Source organism: Gobius niger (assembly GCF_951799975.1).
Source record: "Gobius niger genome assembly, chromosome: 19".
NCBI classification, from domain to species: Eukaryota; Metazoa; Chordata; class Actinopteri; order Gobiiformes; family Gobiidae; genus Gobius; species Gobius niger.
The window spans coordinates 14,624,917-14,642,090 of NC_136870.1; the positions used below are offsets into that span (position 1 = coordinate 14,624,917).

The 17,174-nt window shown below is 44.8% G+C and overlaps 1 protein-coding gene across 1 annotated transcript; it reads left to right on the forward strand.

Annotated features, from left to right (window-relative positions):
- The first annotated feature begins 24 nt into the window (after nucleotides 1–24).
- fasn (fatty acid synthase) lies at nucleotides 25–16,719 on the forward strand. Its single transcript, XM_079577048.1, has 42 exons — nucleotides 25–185; nucleotides 1,307–1,433; nucleotides 1,748–1,900; nucleotides 2,079–2,252; nucleotides 2,325–2,525; nucleotides 2,742–2,864; nucleotides 2,937–3,052; nucleotides 3,202–3,336; nucleotides 3,989–4,439; nucleotides 4,917–5,104; nucleotides 5,307–5,496; nucleotides 6,203–6,297; nucleotides 6,381–6,515; nucleotides 6,586–6,789; nucleotides 7,394–7,509; nucleotides 7,595–7,770; nucleotides 7,846–8,037; nucleotides 8,174–8,254; nucleotides 8,337–8,519; nucleotides 8,738–8,917; nucleotides 9,013–9,216; nucleotides 9,309–9,625; nucleotides 9,708–10,097; nucleotides 10,322–10,486; nucleotides 10,563–10,678; nucleotides 10,764–10,918; nucleotides 10,989–11,192; nucleotides 11,280–11,430; nucleotides 11,602–11,780; nucleotides 12,224–12,343; nucleotides 12,441–12,563; nucleotides 12,687–12,910; nucleotides 13,001–13,181; nucleotides 13,334–13,485; nucleotides 13,642–13,733; nucleotides 13,813–14,207; nucleotides 14,275–14,466; nucleotides 14,570–14,791; nucleotides 14,870–15,081; nucleotides 15,169–15,267; nucleotides 15,931–16,182; nucleotides 16,408–16,719. Exons 2-42 carry the CDS (start codon nucleotides 1,307–1,309, stop codon nucleotides 16,540–16,542), a joined length of 7,500 nt encoding a protein of 2,499 aa, XP_079433174.1. The 5' UTR covers nucleotides 25–185; the 3' UTR covers nucleotides 16,543–16,719.
- Nucleotides 16,720–17,174: the final 455 nt, after the last annotated feature.

Sequence of the window (17,174 nt, forward strand, 5' to 3'; positions counted from 1 at the left end):
TCCCAACAAGAACACATTCAATGAGGCAACGCGGCTGACGTCAACCTCCAGACTGCGTTATCACGGACCGTCTCCGTGATCCCTCACACGAACTTAACGCACACTCCGGAACACTGCATGCCAAAAGGGAGATAAGATAACTTAAGTAACAGGACACACCGGACACCGGGTGCTTTGCAACAACAGTAAGTTTGCTACAACACAAAGTATATTCAGTGCATATTCTGCTTTGCCTTTAGCGTGCGGTCAATGTGGCCGCCGGTGTGATGGAGACGGTTCAATTGGATAGGCTTCAGAATATGCATTGACTATAGTTTTCTTTGTTTTTCTATTGTTCCTCGAAAGCAAGTGGCATTGAATGTTAGTAATAATGGTCCCATCATTTTAAACTGGAAGGAAGTGCCGGTGCCAGGCTGATGTCAACTAGGATTGTGACAAGACCGATCTTGTCATGTTGCGTGCGTGCGTGCGTAATTCCTATGGCGTATGCTGGAGAAGAATGCTTTATTGTATTTATCAGTTCTAGAGATTTGACAGAACCAGTTCATGTTATGTGAAAGAACCAGATCAGTTAGATCTGTGAGAAGTGTGCGGGCCGGCCTCCCCCGGGCACTCCTCTGGCCAAGCATCATCAGCATCATCCGACCGGCAGAAATGACTCAGTCCTTACAGTATTGTTCCTGGTCCTGTTGGGCCTCAGTGCTTTATGCTGCTTCTGCAAGGGTCATTAGCTCTAAAGAAACAGTTAATATTGATTTTTGCAAACATTTAGTTTAATTGATTATAATAATTTAATTTTAGACACTAACCTGTAGGCTATTACTTGATGAAGATAGATTCGAGGGTACAGTCAGTGTAGACCTGTCAAGGCATCATTGATATGATTGTATGGTTGATAATAATGATCAATGAAAATCATATATAAATTATATGAATATTAAAATTGGCAATACAAGTCAGTACTTCATGCTCCACATGTGTGTCTTTGTGTACACTGTCCCGGACTTTCTTCACCTCCACTATTACTTTTTGTTTACATTTGTGATGAAAAACCATGAAAGTGGACTGGGTGTTGAGTCCCAGCCACGCCCAAGTCTCATTGTCCATTTCTTCCAGATAATGTTTGTAATAATTTTCTTCTATTATTTTATAATAAGTATTTTTTTTATCTTTTTATCTTACTAAGTGCACAGCTGAATGTGCCCATTGTTGGTCAGTGAAGTTTATCTTGTCTTTAGTTTTCATCATGTCCTTTGTAAGTTTGATGAACAAATGTCTGATATTAATTTATTGTTTTGATGTTGAGATGGAGGATATTGTCATAGCTGGGATATCAGGCCGTCTGCCTGAGTCCAACAACCTGGAGGAGTTCTGGGAAAACCTGCTGAGCAGCGTGGACATGGTTACTGAGGACAACAGACGCTGGGAGCCAGGTCAGAGCACTTCCACATGTGTATTCCAATACATCTTCATATAGGAACTGTAATAGAGAGCTATTAAACGGTACAACACATTAACAGCCAAGGCACGACTACACAACTGTTTTTGTGAAGAGCTCAGGCTCTCACACTGACTTATTTAATTCTTCGTCCAAGACTGAAGCCCTGCAGATTTAAGGTTTTAAATCTTGAGTCAGTTTGTTTTGATACATTGGTTTCACATTTAATTATATGTGAACTGCTCAGAGCAGGAGTACTGGTAGTGTATTATTTGTTCTGACAGAAATGTTTCAATTTCTGCTCTGCAGGTTTGTATGGCCTTCCACGGAGAAATGGCAAATTGAAGGACATCAGCCACTTTGATGCAGCATTTTTTGGAGTTCACCCAAAACAGGCCAACACCATGGACCCTCAGCTGCGTCTGATGCTGGAAGTGGCCTATGAGGCCATTGTAGATGCAGGTAATTAATGGCTATAATGCAGCTCACAGTCACTTGGCTGTCTGAAAGGCCTCTTTATATGCTCTGGCTTCCCCGTCTTCTCCTTTATTGTATGGGACATTCTTTTATAAACAGTTTTGTTAACATTTTTGATCAAATCAAACAAAAACATGATGATAATGATTATTGCTTTTTTTAGGGCTGAACCCGGCCACAATGCGGGGAACTAAAACTGGTGTGTACATTGGGGTGAGTGCTTCTGAGGCGGCCGAGGCCTTGAGTAGAGACCCAGAGGAGCTGCTGGGCTACAGTATGACTGGCTGCCAGCGAGCGATGCTGGCTAACCGACTCTCCTACTACTTTGACTTCAGTGGTATGGACAAGAGTATGTTTAATATTTTTTAGCATCTGCATAGACCAGGCTCATCTTTATTCTCCTGTTCAGGTCCTAGCACAGCCATTGACACAGCATGCTCCTCCAGCTTGTTGGCGTTAGAAAATGCCTTTCATGCTATTCGCATGGGCCATTGTGAAGCTGCACTTGTCGGAGGAGTCAACCTGCTGCTTAAACCCACCACCTCTGTGCAGTTCATGAAACTGGGAATGCTCAGTCCAGAAGGAACCTGCAAGTCTTTTGATGCCTCAGGTAAATCACAGATGATAAAATATCCTTACTCCTACACTTCTGAAGTAGAATATGCTTTCTATTCTTTTGGTTCTCACTACTAAATAGTCATATCCCAATGCATAATGTGAACAATGATCCATGGTCCTCTGATTATTACTGAAATAACCATGATTGTGTTGTGACGAATTAATGAACACACAGCAATAGTTCCAACAGTGTTTTTCCTATTCTCAGGAAATGGATACTGCCGCTCAGAAGCAGCAGTAGCCGTGCTTATAACCAAGCGCTCAGCAGCAAAGAGAATTTATGCCACTGTGGTCAATGCTGGAAACAACACGGACGGATACAAAGAGCAGGGTAAGTGCCTTGTCCAACAAGTCTTGGAGGCAGACATTATTTGAGCTAACACCTGACCTGGTTCTCTGTTAGGGGTGACGTTCCCTTCAGGGCAGATGCAGCAGAGGCTTGTGAGCGCACTTTATGAGGAGGCCAGAATTAGCCCAGAACAAGTGGAGTACATTGAGGCACATGGCACTGGCACTAAGGTAACATATGCACAACCGCCAGTTCATTTTCACTCTTCACACAACGCAAAAGAGAAACCAGTTACTCTGCTTGATAATGCTTGATTCTTCCTCCAAACATCACTTATTATAGACTGTACAATTGAATACTCTTATTTTTGTCATTACAGGTTGGCGACCCGCAGGAATTGAATGGCATTGTTGGTGTGTTTTGTCATAAAAGAACAGAACCATTACTCATTGGCTCCACCAAGTCCAACATGGGCCACCCTGAACCAGCCTCAGGTTTAGCTGCACTGGCGAAGGTATGTGACACTAACACTTAAAAAATGTCACTCATCTACAATTATGTAAGTTCTTTTGTCGCACACAAAAGCACCATATGTATATGTATATGTAATAATAATGATGATGATGATGATGATGATGATGATGATTATTATTATTATTTCTACACATAGGGTAACACATGTAGGTAATTACACATTTAAGTGCAAAGTTTAATAAAGTGTAACAAAGGTGTACAACGTGTAGTTCCAGGTTGTTCTACAGTATGTGCCAGTTTCATAAATTGAGGAAATTGACTGCATAACTAATGCGAAAATACACCGTACCTAATGTGTAACTACACATGTTCCACGGCTGTAATCTAAAGTGAGACGCTATGGTCTGTACCTACAAGAAAAAAGAGAGAGAAACAGAGAAAAATAAAGAGTAACAAGGTTTAACAAGGAAAAATTACAGCATAACTAATGTGCATAAAGTGAGAAGCTTTTAAAGCTTTGTTACTCCTTGTACGCTTTTGTTATATGTATACTATGTTGTACACCTTTATTACTCTTTAATGTGTAATTACTTTCTCGTTACCTGTACCTACACATGGAGCTTGTGGGCTGTAAAGTGTCACCACGCATAGCATTTTTCTATCATATTTTGATCTTGTGTTTTTCCGTGCAGGTGGTGCTGTCTTTGGAGAGAGGAGTATGGGCCCCAAATCTACACTATACAGACCCTAACCCTGACATTCCCGCGCTAACAGACGGCAGAGTCCAGGTAGTGGACCAGCCCATCCCAGTCCGAGGTGGGATCGTGGGTATCAACTCGTTTGGATTTGGAGGCTCGAATGTCCATGTGATTCTTCGGCCGAACGACTGTAGGGAAGCAGAAAGCGTGGAGTGTGTGGCGCGGGTGGTTCCAGCGAGTGGCCGCACAGAGGGAGCTGTCAGGACTCTGCTGCAGAAAGCCCAGGAGCATTCAGAGAACCACAGCTTTCTCTCTCTACTCACGGACATCTCCTCTGCCCCCGGGATGCCCTTCAGAGGCTACACTGTACTGGGCTCTGAGCAGAACATCAGCGAGGTTCAGTCGGTCCAGGCAGCCCCCCGGCAGCTATGGTTCATCTGCTCAGGTATATATTATAGTTGTATTGGTTTGAAATGCTATGGAGCAGGGGTAGGCAATGTCAGTCCCAGGGATCAAAACCTGCCCTCCGTAATAGAACCTCTGGCCCTCAAGATGATTTTGAGAAATATTATTTCACAAATCAGACACATCAAATGCCTGTATAAATACCAGAAATGTGGAAAAAAGAACACCCATTAAGGCCATATATCATGTACAACATATATGCAGATGCGGCCCTTGGTCTTTTGACGATGAAGAAAATCGTTCCTCTACTAAGCAAACTTAGCTACCTCTGCTCTAGAGTAAAGTACAACATGACATACTGTATAGCACTCAATACAAGTGTATACCTTGCTATTTTTGTTAATTTAAACACTGAATAAAGCCTTTTTGTCAGGCATTGCATCTGCCTCAACAGTAGAATCTTCGAAGTCAGATATGTCACATATGACATACATCTTAATGGTGTCCCTGGTTGCAGGTATGGGGACCCAGTGGGCCGGCATGGGCCGCAGTCTCATGCAGCTGCCTGACTTCAGAGCCTCCATCCTTCGCTCAGACACAGCGCTGAAGGACACGGGCCTGGTAGTATCACAGATGCTCATGGAAGCCACAGACAATACTTTTGAAGACACAGCCAATGCCTTTGTCGGCCTTGCAGCTATTCAGGTAAAACATTTGGGTATGAGGTGATGATAAAAAGTATAGAATAGTGAAACTATAACTGATGATATACTAATATTCAGGGGCCTCTGTGTAGCTGAAGGATGCAAAACATTTTGAGACAAACATTTTAGAACAGCTTTTATTTTATATAATTTTAAGACCCAAGTAATGCTTCATTAATAATAGGATTTAACTATTCTTTTAGATTGCCCAGATTGACCTGTTGAACAAGCTGGGCCTGCAGCCGGATGGCATTGTGGGTCATTCTGTGGGTGAACTGGCCTGTGGATATGCTGACGGCTCACTCAGTCATGAAGAAGCCATTCTGGCTGCATACTGGAGGGGACGCTGTATCAAAGAGGCTGATCTGCCTCCTGGGGGCATGGCTGCTGTGGGTAGGTTGTATATTTGAAATAATGTTTCATGCTTGAGCAGCAGCTATTGAAGCTGCCCTATTGTACTGTAGGTCAGTCCTGATCTTTGTCAGGGTTAGGACTGAGACTAAACCTTGTTAATGAAATCCAGTACTGTGCTCGGCGGCAGACCTATAATATACAGTAGGACCAGCGCAAATCAAAATGCAACGTTGGACACGTGTTATCTTGCATGTGACGCAACTTTTGCCCTATGTGCCTGCGCCACTGGCGAGAGGGGGTTGCTTATTAAAAAGAGGTCGACTGAGCCGTGGTTTATTACAAACAGCACTGAGAGCACTGCTCTTTATGGCAGCCTTCCCATTATTTTCCTCTTTACATCGCGCTGCCTTGTATTTTTCCTTTAGAATCCATGTATCATTTGTTCAGTTGTCAAATTGAGTGTAATGAGACAAAATAATTCTGAATAATAATAATAATTCTAATTTTCAACCGTTTAATCTGATGCTTAATTGAAATGTACATGTACGGGTATGCACTGATCTACTGTGCTAAAGTAGGTGCAACTCAGGGTGTTGTTCTACATAACAACGCCACTGGCCACGGAAGTCTGTCCTGCCCACTTATTGCGCCTGGCTCTGCAAGATCTGAAAGTGCCCTCCTACTATAGTCTGCGTTTAGAAACACAAGATCAAGCCCATAATTTAATCTTTTGTATATGTTACAGGACTGACGTGGGAGGAGTGTAAGGCCCAGTGTCCACAGGGGGTAGTTCCAGCTTGTCATAACTCTGAGGACACTGTCACCATCTCTGGGCCTCAGGTTCATGCTCTTTCTCTTGAGAGAAGACTTGATTGTGGAAGTGTTGAAATGTGTTGTTAAGTCTGCTGTGTTTGGTTCATTAGGATGCTGTCCGCCAGTTTGTCCTGGAGCTGAAAGACAAAGGAGTGTTTGCCAAAGAAGTGCGCAGTGCTGGTGTGGCCTTCCATTCGTACTTCATGGCGTCCATAGCTCCAGCACTCCTGGTTGCTCTGAAGAAGGTTTCGTCTCTTTACTTTGCTCATTGACTATTGTTGTCTTTAGTGTCTTTGATGGGATGTGTTTGTGTAGGTAATCAGAGAGCCGCGACCGCGCTCTCCTCGATGGGTCAGTACCAGTATCCCTCAGTCTGGCTGGGACACTCCTCTGGCCCTGTCCAGCTCAGCTGAGTACCATGTAAATAACTTGGTGAGCCCAGTGCTCTTCCAGGAGGGGCTGAGCATGGTGCCAGAGGACGCAGTGGTGCTGGAGATCGCCCCTCATGCTCTGCTGCAGGTACTGTAATACTGTAATAGTAGAAATAAATCTATTCCATACCATCAACAACAAGCAGCGTGATGGCAACTTACTGAAGCACATGGGATTGCTGTCTTGTTTAAATGTGTTCGACGAAAGAATCAGCCTAGCTTATCTATAACATTCTTTAAAACACAATGGGCCAGATCTTGTGCCTGGTGCAAGGATAGCACAAACTCTAACTTGATGGCACTTGCGAGAGGGTGTTGCTTATATGGCAGCCTCACATTCATTTCCTTGTTTACATCCGCTGTGGCGCGGTAGCACATGTTCAACCCCCACAATCCCTCTCCTTCACCCCTTCCCAGCTGTTTTATATAACACCACCATCGGCCATGGGTGTTTCTCCACCCCACGTACTTCCCACTTAAATGCGCTAAGTTTAGGAACTGGAAGATCTCAAAGTGCGCTCCCAGTATGTTACACTCTAGTCTGCGTTTAGAAACACAAGATTGGACCTAATATCTTTATTACATTAGAAAATAAATTATTCTGTGAAACAGAAGTGGAGTCTTATTTTATGAAAAATCTTCGACTGAATCTTTTCCAAACTCATTTGTCGTCAATGTATCTGTGTACACAGGCTATCCTGAAGCGCAGCCTCAAACACACCTGCTCCATCGTTCCACTGATGAAACGAGGCCACAGCAATAACCTGGAATTCTTCCTCTCCAGCATCGGCAAAATCTATATGAGCGGGTCAGTCAGCCTTCATGATAGGAGTGTTTGACACGTCTGCATCTTGTGTCTCTTTGTTCAGTTGTGTATGTTCTGTCTGTTTCAGGATCAATGTGGACTGTAACAGGCTGAGCCCACACACACCGTACCCAGTCCCTGCCAGCACACCTCTCATCTCGCCTCTGCTGGAGTGGGACCATGCCCAGTCCTGGGATGTCCCTAAGGCTTCGGACTTCTCCTATAGCTCTGGCGCATCCAATTCTGCCATCGTTTATAACATTGGTGAAGTACAGCAGATAGAGCTTTTGACAAATGTTGCCATAATAGTTTTTTAACACCTTTATTGTTACTGAATAGACATAAACCCAGAGTCTCCGGACTATTACTTACTTGGCCACTGCATTGACGGTCGAGTGTTGTACCCTGCGACTGGTTACTTGGTCTTGGCCTGGCGAACCTTGGTGAAAAGCCTGGGGATGGTTCTGGACCGCTCTCCTGTTACATTCGAAGATGTTGCCATCCACAGAGCCACCATTCTGCCCCGAAGTGGTGAGAAAATGTTGCTCCTAACCTCTTCTCTCTCCGTTTTAGTCTCTCCCACCCCAAATCCCGATCCCTAACTTAACTTGCATACCTGCCCACAGTGTTTGGTGCTCAAAGTGTTCTGTGTCCTGTGTCCTGTCAGGCTCTGTGCAGCTCGAGGTGCGACTCATGCCAGCTACTAATAGATTTGAGGTCTCTGAGAGTGGAAATTTGGCCGTCAGTGGTATGCACTTCTTTCTTTAAGCTAATTTTGGGTACTTGTTCTACTTTTTGGGAATAATTCATTTCATCTTCCGGGATTTTAGGTAAGATAAGCCTTTCAGAAGATCCTGAGTTTCATGAACAGGGGCTCAAGAAAATGACAGCCAATGACATGGAGAGTGACCCCAAACTGAAGCTAAAGGCCCCTGAAATATATAAAGAGCTCCGACTTCGGGGATACGACTATGGAAAAACCTTCCAGGGAATTTTAGAGTCAAACATTGCAGGTAACAGTCACAAAGTTTTCAGGTTCCCGAATTATAGCCTTCCATAATGCTTTTATTGGCCTTTACATAACAAAACATCACAGCCTTCCTTTGGTGTACCTAATGTAATGTTGAAACTATTGTGAATGACTGAAGTACTACAAGAAAATAAAATGTTATTCTTCTTTGTTTCTTCTTCTGCTTATCTTTACACTTTACCTGCGTGTTATGACTGTCAGGGGACCATGGGGCACTGCAGTGGTCAGGGAACTGGGTGGTCTTTCTGGACACCATGTTACAGATGATAGTGCTCGGCCTGCCTGGGCGCAGCCTGCGCCTTCCTACCAGGATCCGCTCTGTTCGAATCAACCCTCAAGCTCATCTGGAGACGCTGTGGCAATATGCAGATGAGAAACAGGGTTAGTGACTTCATAGTCCCTATGCTTGGTATAACACTTGTAAATTGTATTCAGAAAATGTTTTGGGCATTGACATTGTGGTGAACTGTCTTCAGCTGTGGGCATCACTGTAGACCACTGTGTGGATGTGATCGTGGCTGGAGGAGTCCAGATCAGTGGGCTTCATGCTACAGTAGCCCCTCGGCGACAGCAGCAACAGAGCTCCCCCACTCTGGAAGACTTTGGTTTTGTCCCCAACATGAAAACAGGGTGCTTGAAAGAGAATGAGCAGCTGGCAGAGCAGATGAATATCTGCAAAAGTATGTGAAGTATCTGTTATTTTTAGTATTTATTTAGTTTATTTACATTAGTAAATTTGACCATGTATTATTAACCAAATGTATATGTTCAGACTTGATCCACAACCTGCAGCTGAAGGTGAAACCTCATGGGATGTCCCTGAGTATCCCAGGAATAGAGGATGTGTCGGAGAGCCCAGTGTACAACTCTGTACCCTCTGAGGGGGGTGTGCTGCGGCTGCTGGCTCTTCTGTGTGCTCTGGAGCTGAATGGGAACCTAGAGTCTGAGATGCAGCAGCTGGTTCAGAGGGAAAGGTCTGGTCTGCTCCATGATCCGCTGATCCAGGGCCTCCTGAAGGATCCTGCCTTCAGACACTGCCTGGACACAGCGCTGGAGAACAGCCGCCCTGGCAAGCTCAGGGTGACTGAGGTGAGTCTGAACCTCAGTAATGCCATACCATGTGGACAGGAGTGATTGGTCTAGTTTGTTTCTAAACTTTTTCCCTGTTTAGGCATTCTCTGATGATGGCCAGCTCTTCCAACGGGCATTAGTCATTCTCAATATCCAGCCCATGATACAAGTGGAGTACACCGCCACTGCAGTCCACAGCGACCTCCTGAGCCCCTTCAGAGACACTCTAGAGGAGCTTGGGGTGGATTCTGCACAATGGGACCCTCGGTCAAGTCCTGCTTCAGCGGGGACAGCTGACCTACTTCTGTGTAACCACTGGGACCTTTTACAGAGTGACCCCAAGCAGCTTGTGTCAAACCTGGCTTCTGGCACCAGAGCAGGGGGGTTTATCCTGCTGCACGTGCTGCTGAAGGGGAGTACTCTGGGTGAAACCATGGCCTTTCTGTTAAAGCCAACCGATAGCGGGCCCCAGCATGTACTGCTCTCACAGGTCAGTCGAGACTTAAATTTTCGATGCAGTGTGATGCTATGGTGTGGTCTTATTTGCCAAAGTTCTTTGAAAAAACCTGTGTAAGACTATTAAGACTGACATATTGTATTGGAACAACTTTTCCTGTTCCAGCCTTAAAATACTTTGGTTTGAGCTTTATCGTAGTCTTGTGGATGTGGACAAATATTTCAAGGTTCTTGAATACCTGGACTGGTCTTCTGCAGGTTGAGTGGGAGAAGGTTTTTTCAGAGACCTCTTTGGACCTGATCAGTTCACAGACGTCCTGTTATGGTTCTGCGCTGTTCCTTTGCCGCCGCCGCATCCCATCAGTGGAGCCAATATTTCTGTCAGTGGATGATACGACTTACAGCTGGGTGGAGAGACTCAAAGTATGTTTTCTCCCACATGTTTGTTGTTTGCATAAAATGTTATGCAGTTGACTGTAATGAGCACATTTCTTTGCAGTCCCTGTTGTCTGAGCCGTCAGACTGTCCCATTTGGCTCACTGCCTCTCAGCTGCACTGTGGTGTGGTGGGATTGGTCAACTGCCTTCGCCAGGAATCTGGTGGCAATCGAATCCGGTACACTTTATGAAAATGATTACATTTGTGTCAACTTATTTGGAAAAAGATAATAATATTAATTAAATAATATTTTTCTCTGCAGCTGTGCTTTTACATCCAATCTGAATGAATCGTCTTTTATACCGGCCCTCATTCCATCTGAAAAAGCCATACAGTCGCTGCTGGAGAAAGACCTGGTCATGAACGTATGGAGAGATGGAGAGTGGGGCGCCTTCCGACACCAGCTTCTCACCAATGGTATGTCCCATGAGTCTGCTGTGAATGGACTGTCACAGTTTGTGTAACTGGGCCTTGTGTGTGTGTTCAGCTCTGAGAGAGGAGCAAACCCAGCAAGCCTATGTAAACGTACTGACTCGAGGGGACCTGTCCTCTCTGCGCTGGATCGCCTCTCCCCTCAAGCACTACAAACCCACCAACCCCAACTCAGAGCTGTGCAGTGTCTTCTACAGTTCTCTCAACTTCAGAGACATCATGTTAGCCACAGGAAAACTGCCCCCAGACGCAATTCCGGGTATATATTTAGTACTATCATTAAGAAGAAGAGCATGAATTGTAGCAGTAAGAGAAACCCCCTAATGCTGTTTTGGGATTGTGATAGGTGATGCAGCGCTTCAGCAGTGCCTGCTGGGGATGGAGTTCTCAGGTGAAGACCAAAGTGGCCAGAGAGTCATGGGCCTGCTCCCAGCAAATGGCCTGGCGACATGTGTGAGTGCAGACAAGCGCTTCCTCTGGAGTGTTCCCTCTGACTGGTGAGTTCATGGAATGTTTAATTTAAGAAAATAAAATTGCAAATCTATTCAAAATCATAAAACTTACCAGGATTAATTAGAAACATTTAATTTGATTATAAGCTATTCTCTTTAGAATGTATTTGTGAAAATGGCAAAACATGACTTTACACTGCACCGATTTCTTGACAGGACTCTGGAGCAGGCCGCCTCTGTGCCGGTGGTGTATGCCACGGCATACTACTCTCTGGTAGTGCGCGGCAGACTGCGGCCAGGGGACAGTGTTCTGATCCACTCCGGCTCTGGGGGGGTCGGACAAGCTGCCATCGCCATAGCTCTGAGCCATAAGTGCAAAGTCTTCACCACAGTCGGTACGGATGTTCCTCTTTATTATCATTAGGAGTTTGTTCCTTTAATGTTGCATATTGAAATTAATTCTGGGATAACCGATTTCCTTTCCTTGTAGCAGAGTAAATGTAATAAGCCATTGTGAACTTGCATTGTGGCAAAACAAGCAGTCCACAGATGCAGTTAGTATCGAAATCTAGTGTATCTTTATCCATCGCTAATGCGGAAATGATGAGTCTAAATCCATGCAATATATTTCTATTGCGGTTTGCCCTTCATCACTTCCCGTCTGACAAAGCTGTAAAGTGTAAAGTGCTTGAAATATAACTTATATGTCAAAAATATGCAATCGAGTGTGCAGGAGGTTTGTCTGAGATTTAGATTCATGTTGTGACAGCAGCTTACAGCTTATGCTCCGGCTTTCCCTTGATTTGCATCTAATTTGAGGTTTGATACAACTGTGCAGGCTCAGCAGAGAAACAGGCGTACTTACAGCAGCGGTTTCCACAGCTCTCTGAGAAAAGCTTTGCCAACTCCAGGGACACGTCATTTGAGCAGCATGTCCTCCTCAACACAGGGGGCAAAGGTGTGTTCCTCTCACTGCCTCCTGACTGACACTTTCTGCTTGAGCGATGCTCCTGTTGCCGGATATAGGTCTGTGAACGTTGTCTTTTGTGTCAAAGGTGTGAATGTGGTGCTGAACTCGCTGGCGGAGGAGAAGCTTCAGGCGAGTGTCCGCTGTCTCGCCCGCCACGGACGCTTCCTGGAGATCGGGAAATACGACTTGTCCAACAACTCCCCTTTAGGTTTGTCCAAACTGAACGTGGTGTCTGTGGGGTTTTCTGTTGAAATTATCCTTAAAGTATCCTAACCTGTCAACTTATTAGAAAATATGAATATTTGTCTTACAATTGTGAATCAATTTTCAGGCATGGCTGTGTTCCTAAAGAATGTGGCCTTTCACGGTATACTGCTGGACGCGCTGTTTGAGGAGGGCAACCCTGAGTGGGAGGACGTGTCCCAGCTTCTCCAACAGGGAATTCTGGATGGTGTAGTGAAACCTCTAAAAACCACAGTGTTTGAGAACAACCAGGTGGAGCAAGCTTTCAGATTCATGGCCCAGGGCAAGCACATTGGCAAAGTTCTGCTCAAGGTAAAGTCAATGTAAAACAAGCATTTCAGAAAGATAGCCTGCATCAATTGCTGTGAAGCCTTTATTATCAGGTGTTTGTTTGAAATCCAGATCCGTGAGGAGCAGAGTCCAACAGTGACTCTCCCTGCCATGTGCAGGATGTTTTGTCCACCCTCCCTCTCGTACATCATCACTGGAGGTCTGGGAGGCTTCGGACTAGAGCTGGCTCAGTGGCTCATGGAAAGAGGAGCCCGTAAAATTGTGCTGACCTCCAGATCAGGCATTCGCAGTGGTACGACCATACTCTCTGAACTCACTTTGTTAAAGACTTAAACCCTTCCTCAAATAGCACATTGGTAGTAAAAGAAGAGCACAGACTGTATTGATGTTGACAATCTGTTATGATGTATTAAATAATCTGTGAGTTGACCCCTCTGGGTGCAGGGTACCAGATGAAGCGAGTGCAGGAGTGGAAGGCACGGGGAGTGGAGGTGCTGGTGTCCACGTGTGATGTGTCCACTCTGAGAGGAACAGAGCAGCTCATCAGTGAGGCCCACGGACTCGGGCCAGTGGGAGGGGTCTTCCACCTCGCCATGGTAAAAAAGGAATTCATTATTAATTGGTTTTAAATACAAAGAAAAGAACCACACCAAACCATTTTGAAAGCATGCACGTTAGGGAATGGCCATATACATGAACCAAGTTACTGCATATGATGTGTGTCTTTACACTCTTTGTTTCTGACTCTTCAGGTTCTCAGAGATGGCATGTTGGAAAATCTAACACCTCAACTCTTCATGGAAGTCAACAAACCTAAATATGATGGAACATTGAACTTAGACAAGTATGATGCTTACAAAAACTGTTTATCCAGGACAAAGCCAATACTGATGTGTCGGCATATTGTTTAATTATTTTTTCAGAGTGACACGGAAAAGCTGTCCAGAGCTAAGCCACTTTGTGGTCTTCTCCTCTGTGAGCTGTGGCCGAGGTAATGCAGGCCAAAGTAACTATGGCTATGCCAACTCTGCAATGGAGCGCGTGTGTGAGAAGCGTCAGTGGGATGGGCTGCCCGGGCTGGCTGTGCAGTGGGGAGCCATCGGGGATGTGGGCGTGGTGCTGGAGACCATGGGAGACAACGATACTGTGATTGGGGGCACTCTACCTCAGCGCATCAACTCCTGTTTAGAAGTGCTGGACCTGTTCCTGTGCCTGGGGAAACCTGTCATGTCCAGCTTTGTGCTGGCAGAGCGCATGGTGGTCAAAGGCGACACTGGAGGCCGAGCAGACCTTGTGGAGGCCATAGCACACATTCTGGGTATGACATTTTTTTTTTTCTATACTATAACATAATGGAAAGAGTTGTTAAGCACTTTCATGTTTAGGCGTGCGTGATGTGAGCAACCTGAATGCTGAGGCCACCTTGGCAGACTTGGGCCTGGACTCTCTCATGGGCGTTGAGGTTCGTCAGACACTGGAGAGAGATTATGATCTTGTTATGACCATGAGGGACATCCGCCTGCTCACCATCAACAAACTGCGGGAGCTAGCCAACAGCAAATCCTCCACAGCAAAAGGTTTTTACTTAATTTCTTCAACTGCTGTGTTCTTAAGCAACCTTAACAGACACAAATACGTAATCTCCCATAGTTGGAGTGAAATTATTATTCTGTGTTGCAGATGTGTCTGGTTCATCCAAGGGAGAACTTCTGTCTGTGCTGAACACTGACATTAGTGGCATGCTGGTGGACCCTGAGGGCCCCACAGTGACAGCAGTAAACTCAGTGCAGAATCAGGAGCGGCCCTTGTTCCTGATACATCCCATAGAGGGCACTGTGTCCGTCTTCAAGGCCCTGGCCTCTGAGCTGGGCATGCCATGCTACGGCCTGCAGTGCACGACAGGTGCAGTCTGGACTCACCCTGTTTGTCGATTTCATTATTCATGTTCTTATATTCTTTTTTATCACTATTTTCCTTCAGCTGCGCCTCTGGACAGCATCCAGTCACTGGCAACTTACTATGTGTCCTGCTTGAGAAAGGCCCTGCCAGAGGGGCCATATCGACTGGCAGGATATTCGTTTGGAGCCTGTGTGGCTTTTGAGATGTGCTCTCAGCTGCAGAGGCAGGGCTCTGCTGTGGAGTGCCTGTTTTTACTGGATGGTTCACACTCCTATGTAGCAGCATATACACAGGTCAGGACAAACAAAATATATATATATTAAAAAAAACATTGCTGATAATGATGATGAGGTTTTCATAAAGTGTGTTTTGGTCATCAGAGTTACAGAGCCAAACTGACCCCAGGCAAAGACTCTGAGGCTGAGACAGAGGCACTGTGTGCCTTCATTCAGCAGTTCACAGGAGCAGAGTACAATAAGGTATTTATATTGCTGTCCAACCAGTGCTGCGACTTGTGCAGTGTGGCTGTTCCCATAGTCAGGCTTTTGCAGGGCTTTAAAAACGTTCAGTCATTAAATGCATAAAGCCAAAATTAAGGCCTTAATTGTAATTTAAAGGCAAAAAATTCCAAGAGGCATTTAATCTAAATTTGATTTAAAGCCGCCTTCATTCTAAATTTTGTTTTGTCCAATTGACTTTTAAATATCAATTTATTTATTCTTTTATAAACGAATGGTAATAAAATTATAAATGCACAGATTTGTGGCATCAAAAATAATTGTATCTGGACATATAAATGGCATTAACCTATCAGAGTTACCTGCATAAACTCTGATAGTACAAAGCATAGTATACGAGCGATCATGGTGTCGTCACATCCGTTGGCCGTGGTAGGCATTTTACATTGTCATATTAGATAAACATTTTATTAAAATCCTATAATCAGCAAAAATAATGTCCATAAACAGGGCATTGCTTCTCTTGCGCTGTAACAGATCTATCATTTTATAAAACCGAGTTACAGGCCTGTATGCATCAGCTATTGCCTACCATTCACCAAAACATCTGGCGAAAATTGCAGAAGTAAACAATAACAGCGATCGCTCGTATTATTCATATCGTGTACCTGTGTGTTTTTGCAGCTGGTGGAGGCTCTCCTCCCGCTCTCGGACCTGGAGGCTCGGGTCACAGCTGCTGTGAACTTCATCACCTCCAACCACAAGGACCTGAACCCAGCCGTCGTGCACTTTGCCGCCAGAGCCTTCTACCAGAAACTCAAGGCTGCAGACAGCTACCTGCCTACCATCAAGTATCACGGCCGAATCGTGCTGCTGCGGGCACAAACTAGCAGCCAGTACGAGGACAGCCTGGGAGCAGACTACAAGCTTCATGAAGTAAGAGAGAATATAATGGCCTTCTACAGAGACCAGGCATAGTGATGATACATGCATTTACAGTGGATCTATAGACCTGATAAATTGTAGTTTTATGGGCATTCAAATATAGTGTTGTAAATAATGGCTTTGCTGATATCCTTTTATTTTTGATAGCATTGTTTGGCTTTGGCCTGTTGTTGCTGTTGTTGTTGTTGTTGATGATAATGATGATGTGTGTTGCAGGTGTGTGATGGGCCAATATCAGTGCATGTGATTGAGGGCGACCATCGCTCCATTCTTCAGGACCCAGGGGCCAAATCCATCAGCAGCATCATCCACGGCTCACTGTCGGAGGGCCCCAGGACTGCAGAACATTAGCTCCATACAATGAGAGCTTCAAGCTTGTTACATTCCCCTGGGCCTGGCCCAGTATGTCACCCTCAGCTCCTGCACGTTTGAGACCCTTCGAAGGAAGGGGGGAGAGTAATTCAGATTTCACGTTAGTTGTTGTATTTTTCTCCCCGGTCCTGGTAGTAGATTATTTCCCTTAGTCTCCAAAAGTAACATGCAGTCAATAAATGGACTCATCATAAACATATGAGCGACAGAACACATCCAGGATGTAATTGAGTGTTGTTACTGAGGAAGTGGAGGGATATATGCAAGTTCCTTTTGTTTTCTCTTGAAATCCTATTTTTATATATATTAAGACAGATATGATTTGCACACCAACTCAAACTTAGCTTTTTCTGTGGCCAAAATGTTTGGATGTTCGCTGAGTTGCACAACATAATGTTCTATTGTTAGATAACATGTGAGCTCCTGTTACAAATGTACATACTGTATGTGCAGCAGTGACGCACCTCCATATACATCCACACTGCCATAAAAGTCAAAGTACTTTTGAGTAAAGCATGATACTGTCCCACTTAGTCAGAAGTTTAACATTTTATGTAAAAATTTCGAAAGTGTGTCTTTTTTGTATGTTCAAGGCACCTTGTTTTGTTACA